At 46.9% G+C, this 23888-nt stretch overlaps 1 protein-coding gene across 2 annotated transcripts in view; it reads left to right on the forward strand.

Moving 5' to 3' along the window:
• Positions 1 to 23460, forward strand: part of ATP7B (ATPase copper transporting beta) — a 46884-nt gene extending 23424 nt beyond the window's left edge. Inside the window, exons 5-22 of one of the 2 annotated variants that reach the window (XM_038761713.1) lie at positions 1379 to 1542; positions 2444 to 2605; positions 4012 to 4088; positions 5858 to 6032; positions 6900 to 7133; positions 8390 to 8481; positions 9727 to 9854; positions 9965 to 10119; positions 11538 to 11672; positions 14767 to 14961; positions 15485 to 15667; positions 16405 to 16573; positions 16887 to 17033; positions 17667 to 17809; positions 19067 to 19270; positions 19444 to 19561; positions 20353 to 20455; positions 21645 to 23460. In XM_038761713.1, coding sequence (XP_038617641.1) covers positions 1379 to 1542; positions 2444 to 2605; positions 4012 to 4088; positions 5858 to 6032; positions 6900 to 7133; positions 8390 to 8481; positions 9727 to 9854; positions 9965 to 10119; positions 11538 to 11672; positions 14767 to 14961; positions 15485 to 15667; positions 16405 to 16573; positions 16887 to 17033; positions 17667 to 17809; positions 19067 to 19270; positions 19444 to 19561; positions 20353 to 20455; positions 21645 to 21915 — 2855 coding nt within the window. In that variant the 3' untranslated portion in view covers positions 21916 to 23460. The remainder of the gene's footprint in view (positions 1 to 1378; positions 1543 to 2443; positions 2606 to 4011; positions 4089 to 5857; positions 6033 to 6899; positions 7134 to 8389; positions 8482 to 9726; positions 9855 to 9964; positions 10120 to 11537; positions 11673 to 14766; positions 14962 to 15484; positions 15668 to 16404; positions 16574 to 16886; positions 17034 to 17666; positions 17810 to 19066; positions 19271 to 19443; positions 19562 to 20352; positions 20456 to 21644) is intronic. The other variant, XM_038761714.1, reaches the window with a different exon arrangement.
• The last annotated feature ends 428 nt before the right edge of the window (positions 23461 to 23888 follow it).

Consider the following 23888-nt stretch of genomic DNA (forward strand, 5'->3'; position numbering starts at 1 on the left):
TCCCCGTCCAACTGGCACCCTTGTCACAAAGGGGATCACAGTTAATTGTAACCCAATAGTAGCTCTGGGCAGGGGGGAGGTTGTATGTCACTCTTCCCAGCCACTTGGTAGAAGGTTTCATTGGGTTCATTATAAATGTTTCAATCTGTGGAATTTATTGAACACTACTCGCCTGAGGAAGTACAACATGGTTAGTAGAGGTGATCCTTGCCCACAAGGAGCTTACAGTCAACAGGGAGCTTACAATCTACAAGTGAGCAGGGTTGCCTTTCTTGAGCAATCCGTTCTCTGGGTGTACTTCTTCACTTGGCTGGCAAACGAGTTGTATTTTGTGTATCCCTGGCCCGAGGAAAAGAGCCCGGGGATCAGGAAAACCAAACTCTAGGCACAGCTCTGCCACCGATCCGTCCTCTGAGCTTGGGCATGTCACTTCACTTTTCTGTGCCTCAGTTTCCACATCTGTAAAGTGGGGGTGATGCCAGCCCTCCCTCTTCACTGTGAGCTTTGTGAGGTCCGATCATGTCCGATCAGATTGCCTTGTTTCTACCCCAATACAGAGCACACTGCTTGCCCTTATTATATACCAAGATAACCTTATCTAATGGAAAGAGCACATATGTGCCTGTGAGTCAGGAAACTTGGGTTCCAATCCTGGCTACACCACTTACCTGCTCTTTAACCTTGGGCAAGTCACTGTCACATAACTTCTCTGGTCCTTAGTTTCCTCAAGTGTAAAAATGGGGATACGATAGTTGTTCTCTCTTCCCCTTCAGACTGCGAGGCCCTTGTGGAACGGGGACTCTCCAATCTGCTTATCTTGTTCCTGCTTTGTTGCATAGTACGGTTCTTGGCATATAGTTACCCTTAACAAATGCCATTAACATTATTATTATTATCATTATTATTATTGAATCCGGGAAAAATCGAGTTCTGAAACTTGCTAAGGGAATGCTGCAGAAGTAAGCTTCACCAATGTGCCCGAATTAAGGCTTCCCTTCTGTTGCCCATCCCATGGCTTCTTTTCCCTGCACCTCGTCTGTCTTCCGCTCTGCATTTGTTTCTTTCCTTCCAGATCACTCTGCTACTCAGAATTACCTACTCCTTGGTCTCCTGACCCCTTTCTTCCTCCTGCCTTAATCCTGCTCCTTGGATCCTCAAAGGTATTTTGTTTATGCGGGAAGCAGTAGCAGCAAGTATGTGCAAAAATATCCATTCTGCTTTTGGTGCATGTGCATAGTTCTCATCGTGGTTAATAGGTGGTCTGTGGGGCAACCCATCAAACCCAGGGTCCTTCTGTGGGATTTAAAAATGTTTTTAACCTTGTCTACGAAGAAGGCATGTCTCTTGTGTCCTCATAGCTCCGTCTCTATGGTTGTAGGTGTGCTTTCAGTGTTGGTGGCGCTGATGGCCGGAAAGGCTGAGGTTAAGTATAACCCGCAAAGCATCGAGCCACTGGAGATAGCTCATCTGATCCAGAATTTGGGCTTTGAAGCTACAGTCATGGAAGATTACACCAGCTCCGATGGCAATATAGAGCTCATTGTGAGTACTACCCTTTAGAACCCGGTTTCAACTGAGAAGCCACATTCTTGTTCCCATTTATAGACATGTTCTGACTGAAATGGACAGCCAGGATAGATGGCACTGTATTGAATAATTGTATTTTTTACTTGGGAAGTCATCAGTAGAGACTTAGGCATTTTGAAGTAGGATGAACATTCTCGTCCATTCCATCCAAGGAACTGGACTCAAGACCCATTCTCCCTCCTACTTAGATGTGGCCTAGTGGATGGAGCCTGGGCCTGAAAGTCAGAAGGACCTGGATTCTAATTCCGGCTCTGCCACTTGTCTGCTGTGTGACCTGGGGAAAGTCACTCCACTTCTCTGGGCCTCAGTCACCTCTTCTGTAAATTCAGGATTAATAGTAATGATGGTATTTGTTAAGCGCTTACTATGTGCCCAAACACTGGGGTAGATACGAGGTAATGAGGTTGTCCCATGTGGGGCTCACAGGCTTCATCCCCATTTAACGGATGAAGTAACTGAGGCACAGAGAAGTTAAGTGACTCACCCAAAGTCACCCAGCTGACAAGTGGCAGAGGTGGGATTAGAACCCATGACCTCGGACTCCCAAGCCTGTGTTCTTTCCACTAAGCCAAAACTGTGAGCCCCATGGGGGTCATAACCTGTGTCTAACCTGATTAGCTTATATCAAGCCCAGTGCTTAGTACAGCACCTGGCATATAATAAGCATTTAACAGGTACCATAAAAACAAAACAAAACACGAAGCACAGAGTGAAGAAAGCTCACCAGTTGTCTCCAGTGGTCTCCAAGCTAGTCAGCTCCACAGTTGAGATGTAAAAACCTGGCTCTTGGTTCAGGGTGGGCTCTCCCACCTGCACCACATCATAATGATTTACTTTTTGCCACTCTGTCCCACAGGTGACAGGGATGACTTGTGCCTCATGCGTTCACAGCATTGAATCCAAGCTGACCAAAACGAATGGCATTTTCTATGCCTCTGTGGCCCTCGCCACCAACAAGGCTCACATCAAGTTTGATCCTGAAGTTGTTGGTCCTCGAGATATTATAAAAATTATTGAGGTAAGTTGGTTTTCAAAAAAGTACACAACTGAATTCAACTTTGTCCAATGAGTGTTCTCCCTTCTACCGCGAGCCCTGAGTTCTGTCCCAGCACTTAATACAATGCTCAGCACACAGTAAGCACTGAACATGTAATAATACTACTCGCACTATTACCGCTACAAGGACCATGTCCGATCTGGTTACCTTGCGCCTGCCCCAGTGCAAAGTACAGTGCTTCATGTGTAGTAAGCACTTAACAAATATGACAATTATTATTATTATGAATGCAAAGAAAAGGATGCAGTCTAACAACAGATTGATCCCTTTTACAGAATGGAACAAGACATGTTGTGCCTCAGTATGTCTCACTCATCTTTTCAGTTGACCTTAGTGGACATCCATTTGCGTTAACACATCAAAAGTAAAATTCCCTTGTCGTGTCACTTCCTCATATTAGATATGTATATTTTTTTAAGTGTTAGTAGCCTGGGGAAGTAGTGCAGATGTATCACCGCAAGTGCTCAATCAATATGATTGCCAAAGGGATCTAGATGCAGTGAGCAAGGTGGCATTAGAGGAGCCAAGTGTGTGAGCTTAGTAGGAAATCAGCGAGGCGAGGTGGGAAGGGGCCAGCTGGTTGAGGGCTTTAAAACCAATGATGAGGAGTTTCTGTTTGATGAGGAGGTGGATGGTCAACCACTGGAGGTTCTTGAGGAGTGGAGAGCTATGGACTGAAGTAAAATTGTTGAAGGTCCTTGGTTGAAACCTCAGTGGCTGCATGACCCATCAGGGTCTAGCTAAGAGCAGTAATTTAGATTTGCTGGCTACAGAGATGAAGTGATTACCTTGCTAGTTCTTCCTGCCTCAGTGCCCAGAGAGGATAGGCACAGCTATAGAGAGGCCCTGACCATGGCTGATGAATTTCATAAGCCCTCATATATAGGAAACATTGAACAAATAATTGTGGAATATATCCTCTCTAGATGGTCAGCTCGTTGTGGGCAGGGAGCATATAATAATAATAATAATGGCATTTATTAAGCACTTACGATGTGTAAAGCACTGTTCTAATGGTTGGGGAAGTTACAAGGTGATCAGGTTGCATGGGGCTCACAGTCTTAATCCCCATTTTACAGATGAGGTAACTGAGGCCCAGAGAAGTTGTCTGCCAACTCTTGTATAGTGCTCTCCCAAGCGCTTAGTACAGTGCTTGGCACGTAGTTAGCACTCAATAAATGCCACTGATAGTGATATGTCTGTATATGAGTTCGTGATCACTGAATGTGTCTGCATGTAGGGAAACTAAATTTAGATCACTTTTGGAATTTTGGAGTGCCTCACATAGCAAGATGGGGAAAAAGCTTTCTCCCAAATGATTTGCCAACCTGGTACATGTGCTTCTTTTTTTGTTTTTTAATAACAAGGACATTGGCTTCCATGCTTCCCTGGCCCAGAGAGACCCACATGCTCATCATTTAGATCACAAGATGGAAATAAGGCAGTAAGTAAATTAACGGTACTATACCCAGATGGCAGCCAAATTCCTTGTCCGAATTCATTAGCGGGATTTGCCTAACTGTTGCTCTTTGTTTCCCCTTCCAGCAGTGACGGTGACTCTCTAAATCTTAATGCTCTTGGGGTTCAGAGGGGAAGGATCGAAGGACCAGCTCCTTTTCTTTAGATCAGTCAGTCCTGTTTATTGAGCATTCAGGTCTAGCGGCTTGTTTGAATGGAGCTGGGAAAAATGTGCGGTCAGTTAATCTGGTTAGTAGAGAGAGAGGAGCTCATCAGCTCAGCAGTGTTAGGAATAATAATGATAGTGGTATTTGTTAAGCATTAACTATGTATCGACCACTGTACTCTGCACTGGGGTAGATACGAGACAGTCAGGTGGGACACAGTCACTGCCTCTTGTTGGTCTTACAGTCTAAGAAGGAGGGAGACCGTGAGGAAACTGAGCCACAGAGACGGTAAATGACTTGCCCAGGTCACACAGCAGGCAAGTGGCAGATTTGGGAGTAGAATCCAAGTCCTTTAACTCCCAGGTTTGTGCTCTTTGGACTAGACCACACTGCCTTCCAGCCCAAAGTGGCATGTGATCCTGGCATAATGGCCAGAGACATGGTGGCCTGTCGGAAAGATTCTGGACCTGGGAATCAGGAGACCTGCTCTGCCACTGACGTACTGTGTGGCCGTGAGCGAGTCATTTAACCTCTCTGTGCCTCAGGTTCATCTGTACAATGGGGATAAGCTACCTGTTCTCTCTGTCACTTAGACTGTGAGCCTTGGATGGGATGGGAATCTATGTCGACCAGCACTTAGTGCAGTGCTTAATACCTAATAAGGACATAAATGTACCATAGTTATATTATTATTACTGTTATTATTATTATTGTTATTATTATTGAGAAGTAGCTGGCCTCGTGGAAAGATGACAGACCTGTGAGTTGGGGATGTGGGTTCCAAATCCAAACATGCCACGTGCCTATTCTATGACCTTGGACAAATCACATACCTTCTCTGTGTCTCGGTTTCCTTGCCAGTAAAATAGAGATAAAATACCTGTTCTCCCTTCTCTGAGGTCATGGGTTCAAGTCCTGACTCTGCCAATTGTCAGCTGTGTGACTTTGGGCAAGTCACTTAACTTCTCTGGGCCTCAGTTCCCTCATCTGTAAAATGGGGATTAAGACTCTGAGCCCCATGTGGGACAACCTGATCACCTTGGATCCCTCCAGTGCTTAGAACAATGCTTTGCACATAGTAAGCGCTTAACAAAATACCATCACTATTATTATTTAGACTGGGCATCTTGTATGGGACAGGAAATGCATCTGATCTCCTTATCTCGATAGTGCCCCAGCATTTATTGCAGCGTTTGGCACGTAGAAAATGCTTAACAAATTCTATTACTGCTATTATTGTTGTTGTTATTATCATTATTATTCTCTCCCCAAACCACAGAAAGAGTAAGGAGGGAGGCATGGAGGCTCTTGAGGATGGGCGTTTTATAAAGAATTGTTGTCCAAATTCTGGCTAGGTAATAGGTTGTTGGGTGGAGACAAGAACTATTGTATCAGCAGCTGTGATGTGTTACAGTGGGTGATGAGCGTCATCGGAGAGGGGAAGCAGAAGGTAGGAAAGGGAAGGCGCTAAAATCTAACAAAGGTCCAACCAATTAACTTTAAAGAGGCATGGGCCAAACTGTGTTGGTCACAAGGGATCCGAGAGCGAATTCAAGCCAAAAAAAACTCTGCTTCTGTTGTTACGTAGGTGGAAGAAATCTTTCTTCTGCAGCCTGGTGTTTGGAATCCCTGTGTTATGCTTAATGATTTATATGCTAATACCCAGCAACCAGCCTCATGAGTCAATGGTGCTGGAATACAACATCATTCCAGGACTGTCCATTTTAAATCTTGTCTTCTTTATCCTGTGCACTTTTGTCCAGGTATGTATGAGGGAGAAATGCAACACTCTTCTCTTTGCTCACTGCCAGAGGGGTTTAATTTGGGCCCTGACAGTGTACAGTGCTTAGTGCAGTGCTCCGCCCAGAGTAAGTGCTCAGTAAGTACGATTAATTGATCGGCTTGGTTGATTCTGCCACCCTGCAGAATACGCCTATTTATAAAGAGTCCCAGAGATGAAAATTTAACTAATCTCCCCCTAAACTGTAAGCTCCCTGGGACTCTCCCAAAGCAATTAATCAGTCAATCACCAGTATTCATTGAGCTCTTATTGTGTGCACAGCAGTGTACTGAGCGTTTGGGGGAGTACAGTATGAGTTGGTAGTCACGGTCCCCACCGTCAAGGAGCCTTTTCATTAGGCCATGCTTTCTACCTGCTGTCTCAGTTTTCATTTTGGCAAATTCGCATTGTTATCATCATGCAAAACGAAGGCTCCTTTAACCCGCTGAAACCACCATCCAGTTGTTTCGAACACAGTGGAGTCGGACCCTGTACACATAACCAGAAGGTCAAACGATAGGGAGTGTGTCTACCAACTCTATTGTACTCTTGCCAGCACTTTATACAGTGCATTGCGTACAGTGAGCGCTCAGTAAATGCCACTGATTGATGCTTGCCTGTTCCAAAGTTTCATGACTGCTACTGAAAAGAAATCAGTGCCTTTTTAATCTTGGAGTTAAGGTATATGCAATTATTTGAAAGCCTAGTTAATCAATATCTTGTGGGAGATAATTATGGCCCTAAAATGCTACTGTAAGAGCTTTGCCTCCTGCAAGTTAGCAGTCCTAATAGATCTACTCCCCTTGCTCTCCCTCCCTCCACCTCCCTCCCCACATTCTTCCCTTGACAGTTCCTTGGCGGATGGTATTTTTACGCCCAAGCCTACAAGTCTCTGAAACACAAAACCGCCAACATGGATGTGCTGATCGTGTTGGCCACCAGCATTGCCTATGTTTACTCTCTTGTGATCTTGGTGGTGGCCATTGCCGAAAAAGCGGAGCAGAGTCCAGTGACCTTCTTTGACACTCCCCCAATGCTCTTTGTCTTCATTGCCCTGGGGAGATGGCTGGAACACGTGGCAAAGGTAACCTGCCTTCTTGGGATGGGCCTTAAGCAGTAACTGTAATTCCTGTAATGACTTCGCTTGGAATCGGAAGGTTGGTGTTTTGTTATCAGTTAATCCTGCCAGAGCTCCTCCTTGGGAGGGGCAGAGGAAGGCAATGCAGGGTCATGGGGGAAAATCCGAGCTGTAATCACATGAGAAGCAGCATGGTGTGGCAGGTAGAGCATGGGCCTGGGAATCAGGATCATGGGTTCTATTCCCGGCTCCACCACTCGTCTGCTGTGTGACTTTGGGCAAGCCTTAACTTCTCTGGGCCTGTTACCTCATCTATAAAATGGGGATTAAGATTGTGAGTCCCAAGAGGGACAGGGACTGTGTCTAACCTCATTGTTATCTCTACCCCAGCGCTTAGAACAGTGCTTGACACATAGTAAGCGCGTAACAAACACCATCATTGTTATTATTAAAGGAGAAAGGCTAAACTGCGTCAGACTAGTGATCCGCCCAGCCTCTGACAAAGTTCTGCCTCTGACAAAGACACTAAAGGATACTTGGAAGAATTGGGGAGCTGGTCGTCCATCTCAGTAGCCATTCTCGTGACACACACCATCCCTTGCCTATGAACGCATCCTGCACCTGTCGTCCTTAAATGCATCTTGCCCCCAGAAGGCATATTTCCCATAGGATGCATTGGTTCTGCAATACCTTGCCACTTGAGAAATATTAAGCCAACCTTGAAAATTAGCACACACCCGGGGCTTGAAGAAATTAGACTAAACCTTCAAGGAAACCAGCTGTGGGCAAGAAAAATTTTGAGTCTGCTAGATGACTGAAGGCAGGCTGTCGATTGGTTAGCGGAAACAGCAGTGCAGGTTTTGGGAGTCTTCAATCAGCTTCATGCGACTTTTCCAAAGAGCAGTCAGAGGGGTGGGGGAGATTTGGGGGAGAGTGGCAGGGGGCCTAGGGTGAAGTTGCCAAAACTCCACCCCATTTTAACACAGAAATAGAAAATTCAACCCTCATTTCTTTCCTCTACCGCTCCAGGCTGCTAATGTTTACTGCCAGAAAGCATTTCAATGCTAAGACAGCAGTTAGTGTGGAAAGGACTGGTCACAAATGTTTGGGGTTTGGATTTCCTTGCAAGACAGGAACAAACAGCAGCATTGTTCTGCAAATAGAAGACAGTCGTTGCCTCTCCACGGCTCTCAGAACTCTAGAGCCTTTAGCTGGGGTTCAAACAGTAGCACTTGTCTTATCTATTTTCTCATCCATCTTAGAGTAAAACATCAGAAGCTCTCGCCAAACTCATGTCTCTCCAAGCTACAGAAGCTACCGTTGTGACATTCGGTGCTGACAACTTAATCATCAGGTGAGTATTTTTTTATTAGAGACTTTTTGCACCGGCTGGGATTTCGTTGTCCTGGAACATTGTGTCTGGCTGGAAAGTAAAGTTATTCCTTTGAAAAAAGAGGGGCAGATTAGCTCACCCCCGCACACATCCAGCTTTTTCCCGGGGCTGTAATGGTTCATAGTGATGGAGCGTTTGCCTCAGAAAGACTGTGGGTGCAGTCAAAGGCCCTCTGGTTGCATCTGGGTTTCGGACCACAGGGGAAGACTCTCCCCCCTCTAGACTGTGAGCTCGCTGTTGGGTAGGGACCGTCTCTATATGTTGCCAACTTGTACTTCCCAAGCGCTTAGTACAGTGCTCTGCACACAGTAAGCGCTCAGTAAATACGATTGAATGAATGACAATGGAAGGAATCACGTGAGCTCCTCTTCCCAGTTTTCCAATGGCAGTGGCAAAGGTGGGCCCCTCTGGGTGGAAATGGTGATTTCAGACCAGCAGTGTCTGGGGGTAGTGAGGGAGATAGCTGAGGGAGGATGACCAGATCACCACCACTGACCGTTCATAATGGTGTCCCCAGAAAGACTTGTGTCTGGCACGATTGGATGCAGGACAATCCTGCATTGGGACAAGAGGATGTGGATTATGTTCCTGTCGATATATATCCTGATTTCCCCTTGACCCTATGTTAGACATGAAGGGAGGCTAGGAATGGGAATTGGAGGTAGAGTTCAACACCTTTCACCCCAAATCACACCAATATGTGAAACAATCTCCACAAATGAAGACGTTCCCACCCTTTCCATCCTTCAGATTGATTAAGCTATTGTCGATCTAGGCAGGGTGTGCAACCCAAGCGGGTTTTTGACTGCCGAACTATTTCGTTGGCCTGACTGAATTGTGATTCTGGTAACGGAGGAGAAGAAGAGGGAAACAGCGGGGATTAATGGAAATAGCACAGGTCCGAGAGCAGAGCACCTGGGTTCGAATCCCGGCTCCGACACTTGCCTGCCGTGTGTGCTCTTGGGCAGGTCCCCTAATTTCTCTGGGCCTCGGTCTCCTCATCGGTAAAATGGGGGTGAAATTCCTCTTCTCTCTCCTACTGAGATTTTGACCCCCTCGTGTGATTATCGCCTATCAACCTCCATGCTTAGTCCAGGGTGTGGCTTAACAAATACTATTGCTATGATTGTTATTATTATTAATATTAAGAAGCAAGGGGAGCTGAGGGCCCGGGCCACCACGTTTGTGACTCTGGTGGTGTTTCAGGGAGGAGCAGGTGCCCATGGAGCTGGTTCAGCGGGGAGACGTAATCAAGGTGGTCCCCGGGGGGAAGTTCCCCGTGGATGGGAAAGTCCTGGAAGGCAACACTATGGCGGACGAGTCCCTCATCACAGGTGAGCTAGTGCCGAACTCCCCGGCTAGTGCCATCACACCATTTGTCAGAAGATGAGAGGCTCACGGTGACTCGGAGATGATTTCTCTTCCCCTTCTCCCCTCCCTCTAGGCGAGGCTATGCCAGTCACTAAAAAACCAGGGAGCACAGTGATTGCCGGTTCCATAAATGCCCATGGATCCGTGCTGGTCAATGCCACGCACGTTGGGTCTGACACCACCCTGGCCCAGATTGTGAAGTTGGTAGAAGAAGCTCAGATGTCAAAGGTAAAGAATCAGTCCGTGATATTTATTGAGCATCTGTTGGGTATTGGGCACTGTATTAAGCACTTGGGAGGGTACAAGAGAGTTGGTAGGCACGATCCCTGGCCAGAAGGAGCCTATAGTCTAGAGGAGGAGATGGACATTAATATAAAAAAAATAGAGATATGAACATAAGTGCTATGGGGCTGAGAATGGGGTGACTATCAAGTGCTTAAAGGGTACAGATCCAATGGTATAAGTGAACAGAGGGAGGGAGTTCCAGATCTGAGGGAGGATGTGGGAAAGGGGTCAACGGGGAGATAGAAGAGATTGAAGCATAGTGAGAAAGCTGGTACTAGAGGAGTGAAGCACGTGGGCTGGCCTTTAGTAGGAAATCAGCGAGGTAGGGTATAGGGGCGAGCTGATTGAGTGCTCTAAAACTGATGGTAAGGAGCTTCTATTTGATGTGGAGGTGAATGGGTAGCCACTGGAGGTTCTTGAGGAATGGGGATATGTGAACTGAACTTATTTTTGGAAAAATGATCCAGGCAGCAGGGTGAAGTATGGACTGCAGTTTTGTGAAGCATTCCATATTTTTTATGTGTATGAATCTATAATTTTATTTATTTTATATTGATGCTACTTATGCCTGTTTACTTGTTTTGATGCCTGTCTCCCCCCTTGTAGACTGTGAGTCCGTTGTGGGTAGGGATTTTCTCTCTTTGTTGCTGAATTGTACTTTCCAAGCACTTAGAACCGTGCTGTACACTCAGTAAGCGCTCAAGAAACACGATTGAATGAATGACTGACTGACTGGGAGGCAGGGAGGTCAATGAGGAGGCTAATGCAGTAGTCAAAGTGGGACAGGATAAGTGCTTGGGTCGGCGTAGAGGATAATGGTGAAGTTACAGGCTTGTGAGATAGGGAGTATGGTGGTATTGTCTTTAGTGATGGGGAAGACGGGGAGGACAGGGTTCGGGTGGGAAGATGAGTTCTGTTTTGGACATGTGTAGTGTGAGGACATACAGGTAAAGATGTCCTGAAGACAGGTGGAAATCTAAGGCAGCAGAGAAGAAGAAAAGTCAGGGCTAGAGAGGTAAATTTGGAAATCATCTGCGTAGATGTGGTAGTTGAAGCCATGGGAGCAAATGAGTTCTCCAAGGGAGTAGGTGTAGATGGAGAATAAATAGAAGAAGCTTAGATGTCAAAAGTAAGGAATCCAAAGAATTTTGCAAATACCCTTCTTTAACTCCATGGTATTTTCACTAAGACGTAGAATCAAGATCTGCAAAGATATTGTACAGGTTAATAAGCGACATTTATACTGAGTATAATGTATTTATACTGAGGAGAAAAATTAGGGTTTTGTATGTAGACCCTTGGGTTTGGGGCTTCTTGGTCTAAAATTCTCAATATGGGGTGTTTATGGTTTTTTTTACTAGGCTCCCATTCAACAGCTAGCTGACAGATTTAGTGGCTATTTTGTCCCTTTTATCATCATCATTTCAACCATGACATTGGTGGTTTGGATTATAATCGGGTTCATCAACTTCGATGTTGTTCAGAAGTACTTTCCCGTAAGTAGAGTCTTACTCATTAAACTTTCCATTCAATTTGGCAACTTTAGTTACCTGTCTCTTCTAATGAATCCATATTTGCTCATTTCATATTTTTGTCTGCACAAATCTTCACTCAGGAAAATCAGAAAACCAGGCCTTCTTCCCTGCCGCTTCTGGTGACCATTCGTTCACGAAAAATGGTCCTTTAATTCCCGTAGAAAATATTTTCCCTGAAACAGATTGTTTTGTGGCTGTTGAGGAAACCCCCATGAGGTAGGTGTTGTTCAGAGGAAGCCCACGGCACATTTCCTGCTATTTTCACCCCGCTCTTTCTCGGCTGTGCGAACGGCTGAGCTGTCATCACGGGTGCTGTCTCTGTGGAATGGATGACTGCATGCCCAGTGGTCTTTTCAGCTAGACCTGCATCCACATGGATGCAAACTCATCATATCTATTGTCACCTTTAGGAAAGGACAGCAGTAGCAGTGTAGCGTAGTGGAGACCACATGGACCTGAGTCCTATTTCCGGCTCTGTCACGTGTCTGCTGTGTGACCTCGGGCAAGTCAAGTAACTTCCCTGGGCCTCAAGTTATCTCGTCTGATAAATGGGAATTACATCCTACTCCCTTCTACTTAGACTTTGAGCCCCACATGAGACAAGGACCGTGTCCAACCTGATTAACTTGAATCTGCCTTAGTGTTTAAAATGGCACATAGTAAGTGTTTAACAAGTGCCAAAATAACTATAATTACAGCGCTTGCTCTCTGACTTGCTCACTTTGTTTTTCTCTATATACCTACATAAGTCCATATACAGATGTGTGTCCCCCAAGCAAATCTATATTGATCCCATTTTACTGTTGGGCTGAGATTTTTAGCTTCTTTTATCATTTCTTCTTTCTGTTCTTTGGATTTTGTTTAGATTTCTAGTCCAGGCCTGTCTCTTGCAAAAGACCACTTAGTGCGAGAACCTTTGGGTTTAGAATGACAGAAAAATCTTTGATAACATGTGACCATCGCTCTAGTTGTGGAAATGACAGAGAGTTGTAGCTCAAAGATTGAGCCCTGGTTATTGAGCCTGGGACAGCTGCGTCTCTGGAATACTAATTGTCCTAATACGGGAGGAGGTGACATTGTAGTGGTGCGTGAAGATGGGAAAAAATGTGATTTATGAGGGGAAGTTGGAATTGCTTTTCGGTGTTCCTTGCTCTCCCATCTTACATTTGGAATTATTTTATTTTAACTGCAATATCGAGGAGGATGCTGATGGAGTGAGGTACTGTCAGTCTTCTAAAATGCAGTTTTCACCCTACCATTTTAAAGTTTTCCGGACAGCAAAGTTTACTTTATGGTGTCTTTCAGGAGTCAATAAAATCGTAGCAAATTGGGGAAGATTTGTGCTGGAGAAGGATTTCATGGGATTTTGGCCTCAGATTGCTTAATTTTAATTTTTGGGATTCACCAGGTGCGGACTCCTCTTTCTAAGAAGGATAAATGTTATTTGTTAACCACTTACTTTGTACCAGGCATTATACGAAGCACTGGGGTGGATACAAGCAAATTGAGTTGGGCACAGTCCCTGTCCCACCTGGGGCTCACAGTCTCAATCCCCATTTTACAGATGAGACAACTGAGGCACAGAGAAGTGAAGTGACTTGTCCAAGGTCACACAGCAGACAAGCGGCAGAGCCAGGATTAGAACCCATGACCTGGTGACTCCCAGGCCCTTGCTCTAGCCACTACTTCTCTAAATAAATGTCAAGGATCTGGGTTCTGATCCCAGCTCTGCCACTTGTCCAATGGGGGAGACCTTGGGCAAGTCACTTCACTTCTCTGTGCCTCAGTTGTCTCATCTGAGGCACAGATGAGGCACAGAAGCAGCATGGCTCAGTGGAAAGAGCACAGGCTTTGGAGTCAGAGGTCATGGGTTCTAATCCTGACTGCCACTTGTCAGCTGTGTGACTTTGGGCAAAGCACTTCACTTCTCTGGGCCTCAGTTCCCTCATCTGGAAAATGGGGATTAAGACTGTGAGCCCTCTGTGGGACAACCTGATCACCTTGTAACCTTCCCAGCGCTTAGAACAGTGCTCTGCACATAGTAAGCGCTTAATAAATGCCATTGTTATTATTATTATTATTATTATCTGTAAAATGAGGATTAAGACTGTGAGCCCCATGTGGGACATGGACTGTGTCCAACCTGATTACCCGGTGTCTACCCCAACATTTAGAACGGTGCCTGGCTCAGAGTAAGTGCTTAATAAATACCACTTAAAATAAAACAAAAAACAAAAAGACTCTCTCCTCTTTGCATTCAGCAGACCACCACTCCCCCCATCTCCAAAGGCCTACTAAAATCACATCTCCTCCAGGAAGCCTTCGCTAACTAATCTCTCATCTCTCTCACCCTTTTTTTTCCCTCCCCACTGCATCATCGAAGTACCTAAGTCCTAACCCCCACAAGCATCTAAATATTCAGTGCATCCCCTCCCCACCCTCAGTACTTATGTACACATCTTTAAACTCTTTTGCTTCCCTCTACCTGTAATTTAATTTACTGTTTAGCTCCCCAGGTAGATTGGAAGCTTCTTGCGGGCAGGAATCGGGTTTTTTTAACTTTATTGTACTCTCCTAAGCACTTAGTACAATGCTCTGCACAGTTTCAGCCTTTAATAAATAGCATTAATTGAAGCAAATTCACAAAATATAGGGAGCGGAGGATATTGTGGTACCTTGGAAACAGAAAATATGTTGTTTTATTTGAGCATGAGAGGAGGGCGTGCCACTTTGTTACACTGTGAATCGGTCTTTTAGCACTCCTTTGAATGCTGAGTCAAGCAAATCGCAAGACTTCACATACTATAATGCTGGTACTGATAGTGGATTTCATTTTGAAAAATACATATAGGACTTTTTGTTTCCAAAATGCTTTCATTAATTTTCTCCACCTCATAATAATCAGGATGAGCACAATTTGATAAATAGGGGAACCGAGGCGCAGAGCAGCAGAGTGACTCCTCTCCAAAGCCCCCCAGGCCATGACAGAGCACCCCGGTAATTTCAGATTTCTTGCCTGACTCTCAGACCATCCTTCTCTTCTTCTTCCCGGCAGAAATACAATAAACACATCTCACAGAGCGAAGTGGTGATCCGCTTCGCCTTCCAGACCTCCATCACGGTTCTGTGCATAGCATGCCCATGCTCTCTGGGCTTAGCTACTCCAACAGCGGTCATGGTGGGCACAGGCGTTGCTGCTCAGAACGGCATCCTCATCAAAGGAGGGAAACCTCTGGAGATGGCTCACAAGGTGAGGCCCTTACCCCCCAACTCCCAGCTGGAGAACTTAAGAAATGTGGCACTGTGCATACCCTCTATCTGTCCGTCCTTCCACCCAGCCTGGTATATTGTCTTTGTCAGCCATAACAAAGGCCGTTTGGAGAATAAATGTCTTCAAGAGTCCATCTGCCTGGGAATGATGATGGTGACAGTATCTGTTAAGCGCTTACTATGTGCCAAACACTGTTTTAAGCACTTGGGGTAGATACAGGGTAATCAGGTTGTCCCACGTGGGCCTCACAGTCTTAATCCCCATTTTACAGATGAGGTAACTGAGGCACAGAGAAGTGAAGTGACTTGCCCAAAGTCCCACAGCTAAGTGGCGGAGCCGGGATTAGAACCCACGACCTCTGATTCCCAAGCCCGGGCTCTTTACACTAAGCCACGGTGCTTCTCTGCCCTTGTAACATTTCCGATCCTGTCTCCCTAATGACCTCTAACGGGTTGTCTTTTGTGGTGACCACCGCCCTTCCGATGTGGTTCCTTCCCTCCAGATAAAGACAGTGATGTTCGACAAAACGGGCACCATTACCTACGGGGTCCCCAAAGTCCTGAGAATCCTCCTGCTGCTGGACCCAGCCACTCTACCCTTGAAGAAGGTCCTGGCGGTTGTGGGCACTGCCGAAGCCAGCAGTGAGCACCCGTTAGGCCTGGCAGTCACTAAATACTGTAAAGAGGTAAGGAGATTTTAAAAAATGCTTTGATCAATCAACCGATCCTATTTATTGAGCACTTACCATGTGCAGAGCACTGTTCTAAGCGCTTGGGAGAGTACAACGTGAGAGAGATGGTAAACATGTTTCCTGCCTTCAGGGCACTTACTGCCTAGAGGGGGAGGCAGACATATAAATAAAAAAATTACGGATAGGTATGTAAGTTGGCTTCCCTTCTCCCTGGCACTCTTTAATGGAAATCTTCATTCCTTGGTTCCATCTCGTCCCAGTTAACCCAGCTGGGAGGTGCTACCCACCAGGGTTCTTGGCTGTCGGTGGAAGGTGCCCAGGACGTGCCATTTGTCTCGAGAGTCTTGAACCTAGACACAAATGCCGTCAGGGCATGCAAGTCATGCGGCATTTCACCAACCAAAATTCTAAAAATGGGCCAGTGACACCACACCGGAAGGTGTCTCTTTTGTTATAACGTGCATTCACAATGCTTCCTAGGACCAAAGTGGGTCCATATATGCCAGATAATCTCGTGGCACACTAAGTAAACTCAGCGTGTCGTACTGGTGTTTCCAACAGCCTAGCACAGCATGAAGGTGAAAGAACCCTGTCTCTCTGTCGCTTTTAGTTGCTGTCTCTCTCAGCCTGCCTTTTGGCCCCCTCGATCTCTGCGGGTGATCTCTGAGTGCCTCTCTCAACCGTTCTCTCACTCTCTCTTTTCCTTCTTCCCTCCCTCCCTCTACCCTCAGGAACTTGGAACAGAAACCCTAGGATACTGTACAGATTTCCAAGCTGTGCCCGGCTGTGGAATCGGCTGTAAGGTCAGCCACATTGAAGCCATCCTAGCCCAGAGCAAACACCTTCCCAGCGAACCGAAGAGTCACCTGAACGGAGCTGGCAGTAATCCCACTGAAAAAGGTTTCTCCGACCGTCGTCTATGTTCTGGGAATAAGTCAATAAGCAGGGAATTTTTGGGCTAGATCCAAGCCCCAGAGGCTGAGCAACCAGGCCAGGTATTCCCGCTGGTATTTCCTACTTTCCTTAAGACCAGAGGGTATGTTGGTAGGTGTAATGAACACTGTTTGGTTCTTCAGTCCCGCTGCCACTTTTCAATTACCCGTAGTGCCGGGAGCCAGGGTGTGCGTGTCTACATGAAACCTCCAAAATCCAGCAGCCACTTAGTAGAATTCATTCGTTTTCCATTTCATGGTCCCACCCCACTATTGGACAGATGCCGCTTCCTCCCAGACCTGCTCGGTGCTGATCGGAAACCGGGAATGGATGAGACGCAACGGTCTGCATATTTCCAGTGATGTTAACGATGCAATGATAGACCATGAGATGAAAGGACATACAGCCATCTTGGTGGCTATCGATGGTAACTAGTTCCTTGGGTCCATTTAGCGCTTAGTGCAGTGTTCTGCACGCTGTAGGCACTCGAGAAGCACTGTTGATGGATTTAATGATGCAGCGGCCATTCTGTCGTGACTCTGAAGAACCACACTGTCAGCTCTTGGCTCTGGGTGAATTTCCATTTTTCCCCCTCTTTTTCTCCTTTTTGCCTTTAAACAGTCACACCTGACTGCCTTCTTACTCTGTCTTCTGTCTTCGCCCGCAAGGCAAGGCTTCCCCCAATCCGTATCGTTTTATCAATCAATCAGTGGTATTTACTTATCGTGAGCAGAGCACTATATTGAGCGCTTGGGAGGGTACGGTGCAACAGAGTTGGTAGACACATTCCCTGCCCACTATGAGCTTCTGTTCCCTCTCCTGACTGCATGGCTCCTTCCAGGCCGATCCAGTCGCATCTATCAAGTCAGTCATTATGGCGTGCGTGTGTACACACGCGCATGCTCAGTCGTTTGGTCCTGTCCCTTCTGTATGCATACTGGTCATCCTTCTGTGCAGTCCTTCTCTGCCCCCTGACAGTTCCAGGAGCTCAGAGTACACTAGAGGAGCAGTTTGCCCCTTGACACCATCCCTCGCTGACCTGAGACTCCTGTCTCCGTAGGTGTGCTCTGCGGCATGATTGCCATCGCGGACGGGGTCAAACGGGAGGCGGCCCTGGCTGTCCACACCCTGAAAAACATGGGGGTGGACGTGGTTCTCATCACTGGAGACAACAGGAAAACCGCAAAGGCCATCGCCACTCAGGTATGGAAGATTCTTTTTCCTCGACCCAGTTCAAGCAGGTGATTCTCTGCGGGCTGCAAACATTTGGCCAACAGGGCTGACTATGGTAATAATCGCTGAGGGATTGGGATTGGTTGAGCGCTTGCTATGTGCCAAGCACTGTGCTAATCACTGGGGTGGATATAATTCAGTCAGGTCAGGCATGGCCTCTGTCCCACATGAGACTCACCATTTAAGGGGGAGCGAGAATAGGAATTGAATACCCTTTTTATAGTTGAGGAAACTGAAGCTCAGAAGAATTAAGCGACTTGCCCAAGGTGTCACAACAGGGAAATGGCAGAGTGGCGATTAGAACCAAGGTCTCCTGATTCCCAGTCCTGTGCTGTTTCTACAGTATAACATATTTTTTCCCAACCACTGTCCTTTCGTATTCCCTTCAGACCCAGGTATGGGTTTCCCGTTCCAACCGTGCCGGGGCCAGGCTGCAGGTGGCCATAGGTAGCCACTTGGAGGGGTAGAATCATCATCATCATCATCATCAATCGTATTTATTGAGCGCTTACTGTGTGCAGAGCACTGTACTAAGCGCTTGGAAAGTGCAAGTTGGCAACACATAGAGACAGTCCCTACCCAACAGCGGGCTCACAGTCTAAAAGGGGGAGACAGAGAACAAAACCAAACATACTAACAAAATAAAATAAATAGAATAGATGTGTACAAGTAAAATAAATAAATAAATAGAGTAATAAATATGTACAAACATATATACATATATACAGGTGCTGTGTGGAAGGGAAGGAGGTAAGATGGGGGGGATGGAGAGGGAGACGAGGGGGAGAGGAAGGAAGGGGCTCCGTCAGTGCTAGGAGGGCAGAAGCATTGATGAGGCAAGAGGGGCACAGTGAGGATGCTGCCAGGGCAGGGCCTATGTCTCATTCCAGACTCCATCCTCCAGCGGTTGCCATTGCCTAGTTGGGCACTGTAAGAATGGGGACCCGTGAAGATCATGCCTCAGGCACCCCCAATTGACACAGCTCTGTCGTGTGTACATTTTTGGTATCCCTCCCTCCCTTGTGGTGACCCCAGCCTGGCTCCTCACCGCTCGCCACTCTGAGCCGGAGGTGGAGCTGGCAAGAAGACCAGTTTCTGACATTTCTTCCAGTGTGACCCTTGATGCTCGTTCCCTCCTTGGGGTGGAAGAAGACTAACAGAGCCCCTAGACCGATACCATGCGCCGCCCTTCCCTGGGCTAGCGTGGGTGTGCTTCTTTCCCGCCAGGTGGGCATCAACAAAGTCTTCGCGGAGGTTCTGCCGTCTCACAAGGTGGCCAAGGTCCAGGAGCTCCAGAACGAAGGGAAAAGAGTGGCCATGGTGGGAGACGGCGTCAATGACTCTCCGGCGTTGGCCAGGGCCGACGTTGGCATCGCCATCGGAACGGGCACTGACGTGGCCATCGAGGCGGCCGACGTGGTCCTCATCAGAGTGAGCACGGCCGGGGCCCCTCCTCTCGCCTTATCCGCTGCCCCTAAGGATCGGGGGTGGAGGCGGGGAGGGGCAGACCGCCCTGCTCAGTGCTTCATACAGTGCTCTGCACACAGTAAGTGCTCAATAAATATGTTTGAGTGAATGAATGACCTTGAGCCCCTGTCTTGCAGAGCGATCTGCTGGACGTGGTGGCCAGCATTCATCTGTCGAAGAGGACCGTCAGGAGGATTCGGATAAATCTGATTCTGGCCTTGATTTATAACATGGTCGGGATACCAATTGCCGCAGGTAAGTAGCCACTGGTGTGTTACAAAGATGCTCGGTTCTTTGATCATTTGGGAAAAACAAGCTGCTTGAAGCTCAAGTCTTCCAAGGGCAACCTTTTTCTTACAGCATCCATTCGCGTACTTTTAGAATTTGGCAGAAAGAGATTTCTCAGTCAATCAATCAACAGTATTTTTGGTGCACTTACCATAATTATAATCATAATAATGATATTTCTTAAATGCTTACTATGTGAAAAACATTGTTATAAGCATTGGGGGAGAGACAAGATAGTCAGATCAGCTTCAGTCCTTCTCCCATAGTGGGCACACAAAGTGTGTTGGAGGGAGAACAGTTGAGGAAACTGAGGCACAGAGAAGCCGAGATCACACGGCCGGAAAGTGGAGGAGCAGAAATGTAAACCCATGTCCTCTGACTGCCAGGGCCTTGCTCTTTCCACTAGACCACAGAGGTTCCCATTTTTGTACAATAGAGTTAACAGGCATGATTGCTGCCCTCAAGGAGCATGCAGTCTAGCAGCAGAGACGAACAGAAAGATAGATTTTAGGTAAGAGAACGTAATAGAGCATAAGAATATGTACAAACTGTATGTACAAAGTGCAGTGGGAGGCTCAGGTTGGGGTGGGGGAGTATCCAGGTGGTTAGGTGTTGTGGAAATGCCAAAGTATTTGGGTAGAGAGAGAGAGTGGGGAGGTGACTGATTAATCAGGGAAGGCTTCCTGGAAAGAGATGTGGTTTCAGAAGGATCTCTGGCTCTTTTATGGGGCAGATGAATGCTTTTTCTTCTCGGACAGGCGTGTTCATGCCCGTTGGCATCGTGCTGCAGCCGTGGATGGGTTCTGCGGCCATGGCAGCTTCCTCGGTGTCTGTGGTTCTCTCTTCGCTGCAGCTGAAGTGGTAAGTGGGACCCGAGAGGGGCCTGGATCTGGCCGTTCATTCCAGGGGCCCTGATTCAACCGCTCGACTCCTTCCACCTCCATCACAGTCATGGCAACCGCTAGCTTTCTCTCTCCCGGTGGAAATGGCCAGGAAGGTGTTTTGCTAATGGATACCTTTATAGAAAAGCAGTTGTGCTGTCATCATAAGCGTCCTTGTGTTAGTTTCAGTCCAGTCACCTGGACAGGAACATCTCCAAAAACCAATTGTGTCTGTGCTTATTCTTGTTTATTGTTATCCTTGGTGACCCTTGCGTTCTTCACACCTAAGGGTCGCCTGTGGATTTTTCTGATCCTTTATTCATAAGTGAAGGCGCGTTCCTTGCTCTTAAGGAGCAGGGCGTGTGATTAATATTAATAATGGTAAATAAGATGTGTATCTTTACTCACCTTCAGCACTCAGATATATTGTGTTTATTCACTTTTACATTCAATTAGCAATCATTGGTATTTATTGAGCACTTACTGTATACAGAATCTTGTACTAAGAGCTTGAAGGAGTACAATAGAGTCAGTAAAAACAGCCGCTGCCCACAAGGAGTTTAGAGTCTAGAGGGAGAAACAGACATTAAAACAAATTATAGCTGGGGAGATGGCAGAGTATAAGGGTGCATACATTCTGATTCCTGTATTTGTAAAATATTTACCAGCTTTTTGAGTGTAAGCTCCTTGTGGACAGGGGTGCTTCATGCTTCTGTGGTATTTTCCCAAGGCCCGGTCCAGTGAATCAAACTTAATGGGAGCTCAAGAAATGTCATTACTACATGAAGCCAAGTAAATGTATGCTCCATCTTTGTAGATCGTTTAAAAATATTAACCTGACTGTTTCTTTCAATACCAGATGATGGCATTGTGAAACCTTTGAGTTTAGTCAGTTTTTCCTTCAGCATTGGGGGTTTGGGTTTTTTAATCACTCAATCTTATTTATTGGGCGCTTACTCTGTGCAGAGCACTGTACTGAGCGCTTGGGAGAGTACAATATGACAGAGTTGGTAAGCTCATTCCCTGCCCACAACAAATTTACAGTCTAGATGCTGCCAGTTCTGGTGGCAACCCTGGCAAGCGAATTTCACCACTAAAAAAGGACATTGGGCCCTGACAGCCTAAGAAACCCCGGATCTCCCTCTGAATTCCTTATCCCCCTTTTATAGCTACAAGAAGCCAGGTGTGGAAAAGTACGAAGCCCAGGCCCAGGGCCGCCTGAAGACCCTGACCCCATCCCAAATCAGTGTCCACATCGGGATGGACGATCGCCGCCGAGATTCTCCCAGAGGCCCCTGGGACCGGATGAGCTATGTCAGCCAAATGTCGCTGTCCTCCCTGACCTCAGACCGGCTGTCCCGGCACAGCGCCCTGACGGAGGACGAGGGGGACAAGTGGTCCCTGCTCCTTAGCGACAGAGATGAGGAGCAGTACATCTAAGGGACTGCGACCCTCTGCGGAGCACTCTGCAGGCAGGCCCGGAGCCCGACTCTCCTCACCCTCAGAAATTCCCGGGAGAGAACTGGCATCCACTCCCTCCCATGGGCTACCACCCCCAACGCCTCAGTCCACTCAAGCTGAGTGAGCTGAGGATCGCTCAGGACTCAGGTTCGTTCCGATGGCTTTGGGTTAGCCCAGGGATATCTGCGCTCTTTGCTCTTGGCCCCCGGGATGTAGCCAGGGGAAGGGAACCCAGGCAGTTGGCACTGGTCCAAGACGCCTCAAGGTGAGGACGCATGTCCTCGGTCTGGGCCTCTTTACTAACTTCCTGCTTTTTCCGAGAGCTATTCTTCTATTCTCCCTTTAGAAATTGTGAGAATAGCCTGGGCTCATAGTTTATCCAGAACTGGATGGTGTGGTGGAAATAAACTCTACAGAAATCAGGAAAGCCACACTGAGATCTGGAACCTATCTGAGCACATCCTTAAGATGGACGTCATCTCTGTGAACACTTCAAATAAGGTTGCCATCTTTGACTGCCATCTCTGACTGAGAGCCTTTTTTTTTTTTCACTTTTAAGACCACAGTTTACCTCAAAGTGCTGCTGTTTTTCTCCAGGAGCACAAAACGCCTCCAGTTTTCCAAAGCTTTCTCTGTGTTATTGAGTTCTCACTGTGATATGGTTCCTTGTTCTTCATTTTCCTCTCTGTAATCCTCAGGCTTTTCGCTCTTTTGCTTTGTGCTTTTTCAGCATGACCAGGCTTCCTGAAATTGTTCACCCATATGCCTGCTGGCCCACCATCTTTGTTTCTTTAGCAGTCTCCATGAAGCCTGCTGCTGCTTCTCATTGTGGAGTAACATATTGTGTAGGAGAGAGTCAATTAGCAGGGCCCTAGATTCCAAGTCTTGGCTCCCCGAGACTGAAGGTCCCTGAAAACTGGTAACCTAGTATCTCCAGGAGGTTGTCGTAGCACCATTTGAGGATGCGTGAAGTGGATATCTCAAAATGGAGAAACTATAGGAAGCTCGTCTGGGCCAACAGTAGCCCATAGAGGAGCATCAGCCTCCTTTATAATCTGTCTCACTAGCCCTCTCCGAAGGAAAGCGAGGTGAGGAAAAATCCTTTTCTGAAGAGTTCATCCCATTCACACCCTTGCTAATGGAAACATTCAATCATCTTCATGATGAGTGTTCATTATAGGTCTATTGTGTTTGGAGCACGGTGCTGGGCCCTTGGGAGCATCCACTGCAGATAGGTGTGGGCTTTGTCCCTGAGGCGCTTACAGTCGATTGAGTTATATTTTAGTAATTATTAGTTAGGTGTCCCAGGTGGCAGCTCTTCATTGTGAATACTGGGGCAGAGCGGGACCCTGATTTTTGTCAGGGAGGGAGGACTGGGAGAGGAGAGGCTCGAAAGACCTGCCGTGTCGGAGAGCTACCTCTTGGCATCTTTCCCATCCAGATTGGAAACTCCTGGGTCTAATCAGAGACCTGATTGAGTGAAGTGAGTTCAGTTCAGAAAGCTGTAGGGGACCGTTAACCAACACAGTGCTAATGGCTGAAAGCAAGATACCTGAAAGGACCATCTCGTACTTCCCAAGCGCTTAGTACGGTGCTCTGCACACAGTAAGTGCTCAATAAATATGAATGAATGAATGAATGACCAAGCAAAGTGTTCGTTGGTACACGGTCGTCTTAGCTAGTTATATATACATAGTCACGGGTGAAAGAAGGAGTCAGGCATGGAAGGATGGAACGGTAAGGTCAGTAAAACTGGAGCTCCTCGGGGGTAGGAACTATGTCTCTTACACAGTCGTACTCTTCCGCCTGTTTAATTTGGTGCTCTGGCCAGAACAGGCACTCGGTTAGTATTTCTGATTGACGGATAGATTGATGTGGGAGATGGAGGTTTTTGGACTCTGACAAGCCTGGTGCGATCAGCTCCCGGTAACTCCTAAGGGTCACCAGAATTA

This window comes from Tachyglossus aculeatus, chromosome 20, assembly GCF_015852505.1.
Source record: "Tachyglossus aculeatus isolate mTacAcu1 chromosome 20, mTacAcu1.pri, whole genome shotgun sequence".
Lineage (NCBI taxonomy): Eukaryota > Metazoa > Chordata > Mammalia > Monotremata > Tachyglossidae > Tachyglossus > Tachyglossus aculeatus.